The sequence below is a fragment of the Mobula hypostoma genome, chromosome 5 (genome assembly GCF_963921235.1).
Source record: "Mobula hypostoma chromosome 5, sMobHyp1.1, whole genome shotgun sequence".
In the NCBI taxonomy this organism is placed as follows: domain Eukaryota; kingdom Metazoa; phylum Chordata; class Chondrichthyes; order Myliobatiformes; family Myliobatidae; genus Mobula; species Mobula hypostoma.
Window position 1 is genome coordinate 11,456,959 of NC_086101.1, and position 13,047 is coordinate 11,470,005.

At 45.9% G+C, this 13,047-nt stretch overlaps 1 protein-coding gene across 1 annotated transcript in view; it reads left to right on the forward strand.

Moving 5' to 3' along the window:
* LOC134346439 (uncharacterized) overlaps positions 1 to 7,672 on the forward strand; it is a 72,888-nt gene extending 65,216 nt beyond the window's left edge. The window contains exon 14 of the mRNA XM_063047808.1: positions 7,005 to 7,672. Coding sequence (XP_062903878.1) covers positions 7,005 to 7,537 — 533 coding nt within the window. The 3' untranslated portion in view covers positions 7,538 to 7,672. The remainder of the gene's footprint in view (positions 1 to 7,004) is intronic.
* Positions 7,673 to 13,047: the final 5,375 nt, after the last annotated feature.

Below are 13,047 nucleotides of genomic sequence, written 5' to 3' on the forward strand. Positions count from 1 at the left end.
TAATATGGGAGGCAGGGTTTGAGGGTTGGCACAACATTGTGGGCCGAAGGGCCTGTACTGTGCTGTACTATTCTATGTTCTATATTCTTTTGTCCTGTGTTGCATATATTTCAATGCAGGAAGTATTGTAGGAAAGACAGATGAGTTCACAACATGGATCAACATATAGAATTATGATATGTAACCATTATTGAGATGTGGGCACGTGGCCAAGTGGTTAAGGCTTTGGACTAGTGACCTGAAGGTCGTGAGTTCGAGCCCCAGCCGAGGCAACGTGTTATGTCCTTGAGCAAGGCACTTAATCACACATAGCTCTGCGACGACACTGGTGCCAAGCTGTATGGGTCCTAATGCCCTTCCCTTGGACAACATTGGTGTCGTGGAGAGGGGAGACTTGCAGCATAGGCAACTGCTGGTCTTCCATACAACCTTGCCCAGGCCTGCGCCCTGGAGAATGAAGACTTTCCAGGCGCAGATCCATGGTCTCGCAAGACTAACGGATGCCTTTCAGTGAGATGTGATTATAGGAGGAGCAGGAGCAGCTCAATATTCCAGGGTTGTGATGTTTTAAACGTGACAGAATGGGAGGGATTAAAGGAGGAAACTATCAACGAATGCCACCAGAGAGACATGATGCTGGTAGTATAAAAGTCTTTATTCAGCTCACAATAGATGGCAGCCTTTGGAGTCACTCTGGAGAGAGAAGCTCCCTGACCTAACAATAAATCACATTTTTTATGTTAAAGAACAAAAGTAACAACAGAACTATTTATATCATTACATTGCATTCATGACGCTTCATTTGAGTTACTTATAACTTTCAAATGCCCAGTTCTGCACACCAACACACCCAAAATGAGTGTTAATCACTGATGTCTCTGAGCTACATTTTAAATTCAATCTAAAATCCGTATTCGGATCTGAAGACTGGTTGCTATTGAAGTTAATATTTGCAATATTCCATATCTCCAGAATACACACTAACAACCAGTCAGGGAAAATGTCACAGCATTGCTCAGACTGGAGAACTCATCTAGCAAGGTGTTATAGATGGACATGGGGAATAAGTAAAGTATAACTGTGTAATGGGGCAATATTAATGACCACCCAACAATCCACGGGATTGAGAGGAATAAATCTGCAGAGAGATCACAGCCTGTTGCAAGAAACATGAAGTTGTTTCTTAACATAAATTTAACTTTCCACGTATTGTAGAAACCCCATACTGTAAAACGACTAGATGGAGTAGAGTTTGTCAAATGTGCTCAGAAATGTTTCATTCATCTGTACGTAGAAGTACCAATGAGAAAGTGAACCAATTTGTGATCTGCTACTAAGGAATGAGACAGAGCAGTGACAGAAGTTTGTGTAAGGGAATACTTTCTATCTAGTGATCACAGTGCGATTAGTTTCAAAATAAATCTAGTCGACCAATTGAGATTCTAAATTGGAAAAAGGCCAATTTTGATGGTGTCAGAAATGATCTGGCATGTGGATTGGGACAGGCTGCCTTCTGGCAAAGGGAGGCCTTCAAAAGTGAAATTTTGAGAGTACAAAGCTTGAATATGCCTGTCCGAATAAAGGGTAAAGATAACAAAGTTGAGGGAACTTCGGTTTTCAAGAGGTATTGAGGTCCTGGTTAATAAAGGAGGTACATAACGTGCAGGCAGGCAGCAACAAATGAGGTGTTTATGTAGTATAAGAAGTGCAAGAGAATACTTACAGAAGGAAATCAGAAAGGATAAATGAAGGCATGAAGTTGCCCTTGTAGACAAGGTGAAGGAGAATCCTTAGGGATTCTACAGATATGTTAAAAACAAACAGATTACAGGGACAAAATTGGAAGTTCATAATAGTAATCCAAACGTGGAGGTAAAAGAGATGGGGGGGGATCCTAATTGATTTTTTTTTTACATCTGCATTTACTCAGGGGATGGGTGCACAGTCTATAGAAGTGAGAGAAAGTGGCAATGACTTCATGGACCTGTTGGAACTCTTGTTTATTTTCTGATCCTTGGGGTCTTCCAGGAGTCACCAATGGAGTGCAGTCTTAATTGTAACGACTGTGTTTTTAAGTACAAACAAAACATGCAAGTCACCTTTTATAATCCAGATAACCAAAATTCATCAGATAGAAATAAAACTCATTAATAAGCGACATCATTAAAGCAGTTACTTCATGTATTTAATGTACTAATACTTAGCTAATAAAAAATGACAAAGGTGATAACGCTTCTGTTTAACTGGTATACCACTTTCTGTCAGTAAGTGCAGATGAACCACCACACACTGTGAAAAATGCATGACTTTGTTAAAAAGTAGAAATCTTATTTAAAAAAGATATTATTTAAAAAGTCGTTTCCAACAGACCCTATACAGATTACAGAGAAGGCAGTGTTTCCTGAGGGAAATTAGGGTGGATGAATCCTCAGGGCTAGACAAGGAGTTCCCTCAGTCCATGTGGGAGGCAAATGCTGAAAGTGCAGTGTCCCTGGCAGAGATACTTAAATCATCCTTAGCCACAGGTGAAGTTCCGGTGGATTGGAAGACAGTGCCGCTGAAGAAAGGCTCTAAGTTGAGCCAAGAAATTCTCAGCCAGAGAGCCCAACATCAGTGGTGGGAGAGTTATTGGAAGGTATTCCACCAGCTCGAATATATGAGTATTTGGATAGCATGGACCAATTAGAGATAGTTGACATGGCTTCGTGCGTGGTAGGTCATGTCTAACTAATCTTACAGGATTTGTCGAGGAAGTTACAAGGAAAGTTAATGAAGGCAAGGCAGTGGATGTTGGCTCTGTGTACTGTAGCAAGGCATTTGTCAAGGTCCCGCATGGGAGGTTGGTCAAGAAGGTTCGTCCGCTCAGCGTTCAAGCTGAGGTGGTAAACTGGATTAAAATTGGCAGCGAGGAGCGCAGTCGAATAAAGGATCTGAGAATGCAGGTCCATAATTCATTGAAAATGGTGTTGCAGATAGATAGGGTTCTAAAGAAGGCTTTTGGGCACATTGGCTTTCATTAATCAATGTATTGAGTACAGGAGATGGGATGTTATTTTGAAGTGGTATAAAACATTGGAGAGCCCTAATTTGCAATATTATGTGTAGTTTTGGGCACAAGCCTAAAGGGAAGATGTAAGTAAGGCTGGAAGAGTAGAGAAAAGAATTGTAAGGGTGTAGCTGGGAGTGCAGGATCTGAGTTATAAGGAAAGATTGAATAGATGAGGACTTTATTTCTTGGAATGGCGAAGATTGAGGGGAAATTTGATATAGTGTACAAAATTATGAGGGGTATAGTTAGGGTAAACATAAGCAGGCTTTTTCCATGAGGTTGGTTGGGACTACAACTGGAGGTCCAGAGTTAGAATCAGGATCAAAATCCGGTTATTATCACCAGCATGTGTCAGGAAATTTGTTAAATTGGCAGCAGCAGTTCAATGCAAAACATGATAATATGGAGAGAGAAAATAAAAGTAAAGCAATTACTGTGTATGTGTATAATCAACAATACCATATAAAAAAAAATCAATAGTAGTGTTCGTGGGTTCAAATTCCATTTAGGAATCATATGGCAGAGGGGAAAAAGATGTCCTTGAATCACTGAGTGTGTGCCTTCAGGCTTCTGTACCTCCTTCCTGACGGAACAACGAGAAGAGGGCTTCTCTTGAGTGATGAGGGTCCTTAATAATGGACGTTGCCTTTATGAGGTACCGCTCCTTGAAGATGTCTTGGGTACTACGGAGGCTAGTACCCAAGATGGAACTGACTAATTTTACGACTTTCTGTAGCTTCTTTCGGTCCTGTGCAGTAGCCACCACCCCCCGCATCAATACCAGACAGTGATGCAGCCTGGCCGAATGCTCTCCACAGTACATCTTAGTTGACAAACCAAATTTCTTCAAACTTCGAATGAAACATGCCTACAGTTTTGCCTTCTTTCTAGCTGCATTGGTATGTTGGGACCAGGTTAGATTCTCAGAGATCTTGACTCCCAGGAACTTGAAATTACTCACTCTCTTCACTTCTGATCCCTCTATGAGGACTCGTTCATGTTCCCTTGTCTAATCCTTCCTGAAGTCCACAATCAGCTCTTTCGTTTTTACTGACATTGAGTGCCAGGTTGTTGCTGCGACACGACTCCACTAGTCGGTATATCTCACTCCTGTACGCCCTCTCATCTCCATCTGAGGTTCTACCAACAATGGTTGTATCATCAACAAATTTATAGATAGCATTTGAGCTATACCTAGCCACACAGTCATGGGTATAGAGGGAGTAGAGCAGTGGCTAAGCTCACACCCTTGAGGTGCACCAGTGTTTGTCGTAAGTGAGGAGGAGATTTTATCCCCAATCCACACAGATTGTGGTCCTGTGGTTAGGAAGTCGAGGATTCAATTGCAGACGGAGATACAGAGGGCCAGGTTCTGTAACTTATCAATCAAGATTGTGGGAATGATGGTGTTAAACGCTGAAAGGCAAGATGTTTAAGGGAGACATCTTCACTCAGATGTCTTAAGGAATAATAAGACTGTGGAAAGAGCTGACAGCACAAGTAGTGCAGCGAGCTCGATTTCAATGTTTTAGATATGTTTGGATACGTACATGGATGGAGGCGTACAAAGGGCTATTTTCCTGGTGCAGGTCGATGGGAGTAGGTAGTGTAAATGGTTTGGCATGGACTAGATGGGCAAAAGGTCTTGCTTCTGTTTTGTACTTTTCTATGTCTCAATGAATCTAAACCTAAACAGGATTTACCCAGCAATTGGCGAGTCTCTGGAGAGTGTTCGGTAGGAATACTGAGTGCAGGAGCTGGAATGTGACGTTGCCACACTTTGGAGCACCGTGACCAGAATATTTACCTTGCTATAACAATGATGTCATTAATTTGAAAAGAGTGCAAAACAGGTTTACAACCATGTTACAGGGGATGGAGGGATTTGGTTTTGAGGAATAGCTGGATAGGCCGGGAATTTTCACTGGGGATTAGGAGGCTGCTAAGGGAAACACTAGAGGCGGGAATAGTTACAATGATTTTGAAGACATCTGGACAGGTACATGGGTAGGAAACACTTAAAGGAATAATGGGCAAATTCAGGCAAATGGGAGTAGCTCATTAAAACAAGTTGGTTAGCACGAATGAATTTGGTCCAAAAGCCTACCTTATCTCCTCTTTAAATGCCTCCAGAATTCACTCACCACATTCTCATCTGGATCCAGTTGTTGCTCTACCCCTTCCTTACAGCCATAAGACCATAAGACAATAAGAGATAGGAGCAGAATTGGGCCATTTGGCCCATCGAGTCTTCAACACCATCCAAATATGGCTGATCCTTTTTTCCCCTCCTCAGGCCCACTTCCTGGCCTTCTCTCAGTAACCTTTGATGCCGTATCCAATCAAGAACCTATCAATCTCTGTCTTAAATACACCCTACGACCTGACCTCCACAGCTGCCTGTGGTAACAAATTCCACAAATTCACCACCCTCTGGCTGAAGAAATTTCTCCGCATCTCTGTTTTAAATGGATGACCCTCTTGTCCTAGACCTTCTTGTCCTAGACACCACCACCATGGGAAACATCCTTTCCACATCTACTCTGTCTAGGCCTTTCAACATTCGAAAGGTTTCAATGAGATCCCCCCTCATCCTTTGAACTTCCTCCAAGTGCAGACCCAGAACTATCAAACGTTCTTTGTATGATAACCGAGTCGTTCCCAAAATCATCCTTGTGAACCTTTTCTCGGCCCTCTCCAATGCCAGCACGTCCTTTCAGAGATGAGGAGCCCGAAACTGTTCGCAATACACAGGATAAGGCCTCGCCCAATGCCTTATAAACCCTCAGCATCATGTCCCTGCTGTTTATTCTACACCTCTTGAAATGAATGCTAACATTGCATTTGCCTTCCTCACCACTAACTCAACCCGAAAGTTAACATTTAGGGTGTTCTGCAAAGGATTCCCAAGTCCCTTTGCATCTCAGATTTCTGGATTTTCTCCCTGTGTAGAACATAGACTACACATTTATTTCTACTAACAAAGTGCATGACCATGCATTTTCCAACATTGTATTTCATTTGCCACTCTCTAGCACATTCTTCTAATCTATCTAAGCAGCCTTCCTGTTTCCTCAACACTATCCTCCCCTCCACTAATTTTTGTATACAAACTTGGCAACAAAGTCATCTATTCCATCACCTAAATCAGTTATATACAGCATAAAAAGAAGCAGTCCCAACACCAACCACTGTGGAACACCTCTAGTCACTGGCAGCCAACAAGAAAAGGATCCTGTTATTCCCACTTGTTGCCTCCTACCAATCAGCCATTCTCTAACCATGCCAGTAATTTGCCTGTCTTACCTTGGGCTCTTAACGTGGTAAGCAGCCTCATGTTTGGCACCTTTTCAAAGGCCTTTTGAAAGTCCAAATATACAATATCCACTACATCTCCTTTATCTGTCCTACTTGTAATCCCCTTAAAGAATTCCAGCAGGTTTGTCCTAGATTTTCCCTTCAAGAAACCATGCTGACTTTGTCCTATCTTGTCCTGAGTGACTATGTCTTCCATAACCTCCTCCTTAACAATTACTCCAACATCTTCCCAGCCACTGAGGCCAGGCCAACTGGACTATAATTTCCTTTCTGCTGCCTTCCTCCTTTCTTAAAGTGTTAAGACCTGTTTCCATGGGCTCTCTCCCGTCTTTCTTTCCGTTCTTGTGTGAAGGTCTCAACCACTGTCCATCTCCCTCCACATCTGCTGCTTACCCGCTGAGTTCCTCCAGCATTTAGTTTGTGTTTTTCTGGAAAACTCCGCTCACACCCCAGAGGAAAACCCTCAGGAAGATACTGCATGGTCCATTCTCTCGCTGAGTAAAATCGCAGGAAAGGTTTCTGTCGGCTATCCAACTGCGCCTGAGGCCCAGCGGCCTCTCCCCCAGTTCTGTGGTAGCGCTGCCCGAGTCTTCTCCCAGTTCTCGGGGTCTCTCTAATTCACTGCTTCTCCCCTCAGACTCTGTCACCCTGGATGTGGAAACGGCGCATCTGGAACTCGAGGTCTCTGAGGATCGGAAGAGTGTGAGACGGTCCAGTACCCGGAGGAATCTCCCTGACACCGCGAAGAGATTCATAAACTGGCTTTGTGTGTTGGGATCGGAGGGATTCACATTGGGGAGACATTACTGGGAGGTGGAGGTGACGGGGAATCAGTGGTGGAGTCTGGGAGTCGCCGCAGAGTCTGTGGACAGGAAGGGAGATGTCACTCTGAGTCCGGAGACCGGATTCTGGATCATCGGGCGGCGTGATGACGTGGTGAAAGTTCTCAGCTCCCCTGAATCCCGTCTCCCTGCTGGTCCCATCCCCAGGAGGGTGGGAGTTTATCTCAGTTACAAGTCCGGGACAGTTTCATTTTACAACGCGGAGACCAAGTCTCAACTCTACACCTTCACCGGGAATAAATTCACGGGGAAACTTTATCCTTTCTTCGCGACTAGATATGGAATGCAGTGGCTGAGAATCTGCTCCGGTTGTGCTGCAGGTCTGTAAATGTGTCGGATCCTGGGAACTGGTGTCAGGAGTAAGTCCCTGTAAATATAAATTTGAGAAGAGTGAAATAAACGCTATTTGAGAATTATCAGTTCATTAATTTTAATATGTTAACGCTATCCGTCAATGAACAGGAGTACTGCGGAAGGTGATTCTTGAGCTCCCCGGGTCCTAAGACCCACCGGCTCTGTTGTGAGTTATCGGGGACAAGGTGAATCTTGGGCAAACGGGGCGTGCTGTGGTGGTAACACAGGAAGTGCCGGAGACTCCCAGCGAGTCAGTGGCATCTATGGAGGGAAGTGATCAGCTCGAGCTGCTTCATCTGGACCGGAAGTCAGAGGGGAGATAATCGGTGCAGGATGGGGGAGACAAGGATGGAGAAAGAGCTGGCTGGTGTTGAGTGGATCCAGCAGAGGGGTTGATAGATAGATGAAGGAGGGATGAATTGTGAAAATGTGTCGGAATCTGGGAGGTGAGAAGCGGCAGAACAAGGGGCTGAAGATTTTAGATTCTGGCATGACGGAGATATGAGGGGTGGGGATAAATGTGTGAGTGATAGGCAGATGGAGATGATGGGTCAGGCTGAGTCAGAAAATTGAAAAGGAAAATCGACAAGGTCGGTGGGGGGCGCGACTTCAGGAAGTTTGAGGGTTTGATGTCATGACGCCAGTTTGCAGGCTACCCAGCCAGAACATGAGGGGGCTGCCCCTGAGATGTTAAAAGATTAATTTATCCTGCTGACATATTAAACATGATCTGACACGTGCCTGTGCTGCCTCTTCCATTCCCTCCTTGCCAAGGTGGGTATCAGTGTGCAAATAATCAATAGGCATTGTCAGTACAGCGTCAGGGATCCAGAGGCCTTTTGATGCAGAGTGCGAACACCCATGCGCCTTCCATATCTGTTCTTCTCAGTCAGCGGTGTCCCCCTGTAAACGCTGGGCAGTGTCAATGTCTGGTATGCCCGTTGCTTTCGAGGCAGGCGAACGATTTAATGCCTGCCGGTTCATAGAGGACACAATAGAATTGCGAGCTGTAGCAGCGTCCTTGGCAGCTTGATCAGCTCTGGCATTGCCATTACTGACATCTGTGTTGTCCATCACATGGGCAGCACATTTGATTATGGCCAGTTGCTCGGGGAGGGGGATGGCTTTGAGGAGGTTTTGGACATATAGTGGGTTCTGAATTGGTACCCCTGAGGAGGTCAGAAATCTGCGCTGCGACCATAGCTGGCCGAAGTCATGGGCCACGCCAAAGGCGTATTGTGAGTCCGTGTATATGTTTACTGATCTTCCTGCAGCCAGGATGCAGGCTCGTGTTAGAGCAAAGAGCTCTGCTTTTTGAGCAGATGGAGGATCGAAGGAGGCTGATTCTAAAGTGGTTGTGTGGCTCACAGTTGCTTATGCTGAAAGGTGAACTCCTAAAGGTGATATAGAAGAGCTACCATCCACGAAGAGGGTAAGATCCGGTGTGGGTAATGGGGCATCTGAAAGGTCCTGTCGAGGGGAGGTTAAGAAGTGACTGCGTAAAAGGCAATCATGGGGGGGTACCGGGAGCTCGTCTGGTGGGCTACTCAGGAAGGTCACCAGGTTCACAGTTGAACAGTAGGAAAGGTCAGAAGGGGGTTATTGAGGAGAGCTACCTCATAACGACTCAGGCATGCTTGTGTAAGATGTTGGGTCTGATGGGAAGTCAAGAGGGCTACAATAGCATGTGAGGAATAGACAGTCGGGGGTTGTTGGAGAGTAATATTGGAAGCGGCAGTTACAAGGGAGTAGATAGCGGGGAGAATTTGTGAGCAGGGTGGGAGGCCCATGGCTACAGGATCAAGGGAGTCAAGTAGTAGGCCACTGGTCTCTTGCGATCCCCATGGGCTTGGGTCAAAACAACAGTTGTGCAGTCCTCTCGGATACTGGCTTACAACTGGAGAGGCCTGTCATTCAAAGGTCTTCCGAGTGCTGGGCCACAGGAAAGGGATGTTTTTAATTCAGTGAAGGCTGACTGCTGCTCTTCTGATAGGGTGAAGGTTTCTGGGGCCTTGCTTGAGGCCAAAGGGGTTAACTGTTCGGTGAGTAGTATTACGTTAGGGAGCCACTGTCGGCAGTAGTTAACTAAGCCTAAGAAGGCACACATTTGCTTGGGCTTGTGGGCAAAGGGGACGCCAGAATGGGTGTGGTATGTTCCGGGGTCAATTGTCTATCGGAGGCACTGAGCAAAGTTCCAGGAATTTGACTTGGCGCTGGGTGCGCTTGACCTTGGCGGCCAGTATGACATACCCCCAAGAGTGGAGAGTGTTCAGGAGATGGTTGGTGTCTGCAATGTTAACAGGTTCCGAAGGGCTGGCTGGGAGCAAGTCATCAACATGTTGGACAATGGCAGAGCCGTCCAGGAGCCAGAGCTCCCGAAGCTGCCGGTGCAATACATAGAGAATAAAGCAGGCCAATGGACAAATCCCCGAGGGAGGCGAGTCCAAGTGTACTGCCAGCCCTTTACGTTAAAGGCAAACAAATATCGGGATACTTCTGCCAGAGGGATAGCACAGAAAGCATGCTGTCAGTCAACCAGGTGAAAACACGGGCGTCGGCGGGGTTGCTGCTAAAGAATCGTTGCAGGGTTTGGCACAACCGGGTGTAAAGACTGGACTATTTTGTTGATCTGCCTGAGATCCTGCACTAATCTCCATTCTGGGCGTCCTGCTTTTGGGACAGGTAGAATGGGGGTGTTGCAGGGTGATTGGCAGGGAACTCGGATGCCTTGTTGGAGGAACGATTCTATCAAGGTTGTTATCCCCTCTATTGCTTCTGGTCTTAGGGGGTACTGGGGTACTGAAGGCAGTTTTGTCCCTGGTATAACCTGGATCTTTATAGGCTCTACAGGGGTGCATCCTGCTTCATGCATAGAGGCCGGCCAGAGATCGGGAAAGGGTTCTTCCGAGGGGTTGTGTTGGGGTTGATGGTGGCAAAGTGGGCCCATTATGGTGAAAGGGTCTGCTCCGGGCCTGTGCAAGCGAGCTAGCTGGAGTGTTTGCTGACATCTTCAACTGCATGTTCCCTATTTTTACAGGCCCAGGTTCCGGAGCTTAGGAATCAGTTTATTTGGAGTGATGGTATTAAAGGCAGAGCTGCAGTCAATGAAAAGGAGCCTTATGTATGCGTCTTTATTCTCCAGGTGTTCCAAGGAGGAATGTAGGGCCAGAGAGATGGTATCTGCCATTGATCTGTTGCTCCAGTAGGCGAATTGCAAAGTGTCGAGGTTGACCGGTAGGCTGTGGTTGATGTGTGCCATAACCAATCTCTCGAAGCACTTCATAGAAACATAGAAAATAGGTGCAGGAGTAGGCCATTCGGCCCTTCGAGCCTGCACCGCCATTTATTATGATCATGGCTGATCATCCAACTCAGAACCCAGCCTTCCCTCCATACCCCCTGACCCCTGTAGCCACAAGGGCCCTATCTAACTTCCTTTTAAACATAGCTAATGAACTGGCCTCAACAGTTTGCTGTGGCAGAGAATTCCACAGATTCACCACTCTCTGTGTGAAGAAGTTTTTCCTAACCTCGGTCCTAAAAGGCTTCCCCTCTATCCTCAAACTGTGACCCCTCGTTCTAGACCTCCCCAACATCGGGAACAATCTTCCTGCATCTAGCCTGTCCAATCCCTTTAGGATCTTATACGTTTCAATCAGATCCCCCCTCAATCTTCTAAATTCCAACGAGTACAAGCCCATTTCATCCAGTCTTTCTTCATATGAAAGACCTGCCATCCCAGGAATCAATCTGGTGAACCTTCTTTGTACTCCCTCTATGGCAAAGATGTCTTTCCTCAGATTAGGGGACCAAAACATAGCAATTCATAGCAATTGATGTCAGAGCCACAGGTCGATAGTCATTCAGGCATGCCACCTTGCTCTTCTTCGGCACCGGGATTATCATTGCCTTCTTAAAACACGAGGGGACCTTAGCATGTCTACCTGGAGAATAAAGACGCATACATAAGGCTCCTTTTCATTGACTACAGCTCTGCCTTTAACACCATCATTCCAAATAAACTGATTCCTAAGCTCCAGAACCTGGGCCTTAGCACTCAAATCTGCAGCTGGATCTTCAACTTCCTCGCAGACAGGACCCAGGCTGTAAAAATAGGGAACAAGCTCTCCTCTACAATCACTCTGAGCACCGGTGCCCCACAAGGTTGTGTACTCAGCCCCCTGCTGTACTCGCTGTACACCCATAATTGTGTAGCCAAGTTTATATCAAACTCAATATATAAGTTTGCTGATGACACAACAATTGTAGGCAGTATCTTGGGTAATGATGAGTTTCAGTACAGAGAGGAAATTAAGAACCTGGTGGCATGGTGCGAAGACAATAACCTATCCCTCAACGTCAGCAAGATGAAGGAATTGGTTGTTGACTTCAGAAGGAGTAGTGGACCACACGACCCCATTTATATCGGTGGTGCACAACTGGAAAAGGTCAGAAGCTTTAAGTTCCTTGGGGTCAATATCACAAATGACCTGACTTGGTCCAACCAAGCAGAGTCCACTGCCAAGAAGGCCCACCAGCACCCTTACTTCCTGAGAAAGCTAAAGAAATTTGGCCTGTCCCCTAAAACCCTCACTAATTTTTATAGATGCACCGCAGAAAGCATTCTTCTAGGGTGCATCACAACCTGGTATGGAAGTTGTCCTGTCCAAGACCGGAAGAAGCTGCAGAACATCGTGAACACTGTCCAGCACATCACACAAACCAATCTTCTGTCCTTGGACTTACTTTACACCGCACGCTGTCGGAGCAGTGCTGCCAGGATAATCAAGGACACAACCCATCCAGCCAACACACTTTTTGTCCCTCTTCCCTCCGGGAGAAGGTTCAGGAGCTTGAAGACTCGTATGGCCAGATTTGGGAACAGCTTCTTTCCAACTGTGATAAGACCGCTGAACGGATCCTGACCCGGATCTGGGCCGTACCCTCCAAATATCCAGACCTGCCTCTTGGTTTTTTTGCACTACCTTACTTTCCATTTTCTATTTTCTATTTATGATTTATAATTTAAATTTTTAATATTTACTATTAATTTGTACTCCAGGGAGCGTGAAGCGCAGAATCAAATATCGCTGTGATGATCGTACACTCTAGTATCAATTGTTTGGCGACAATAAAGTATAAAAGTATAATAGGTTAAACTCCCATCAGTCAGTTGTTGGGGTATGTCAGTGACACTGGGGTCTGACTGCTGCTTTAGTGGGTGTGCTAAGAATCCCAGGGCCTTGGCTTTGTATCCCTTGTTCACAGACAGGGTGATATGTGGAGATAACACACATCAAAGTTGCTGGTGAATGCAGCAGGCCAGGCAGCATCTCTGGGAAGAGGTGCAGTCGACATTTCAGGCCGAGACCCTTTGTCAGGACTAACTCACTCTTCCTTCAGTTAGTTCTGACGAAGGGTCTCGGCCTGAAACGTCGACTGCACCTCTTCCTAGAGATGCTGCCTGGCCTGCTGCGTTCACCA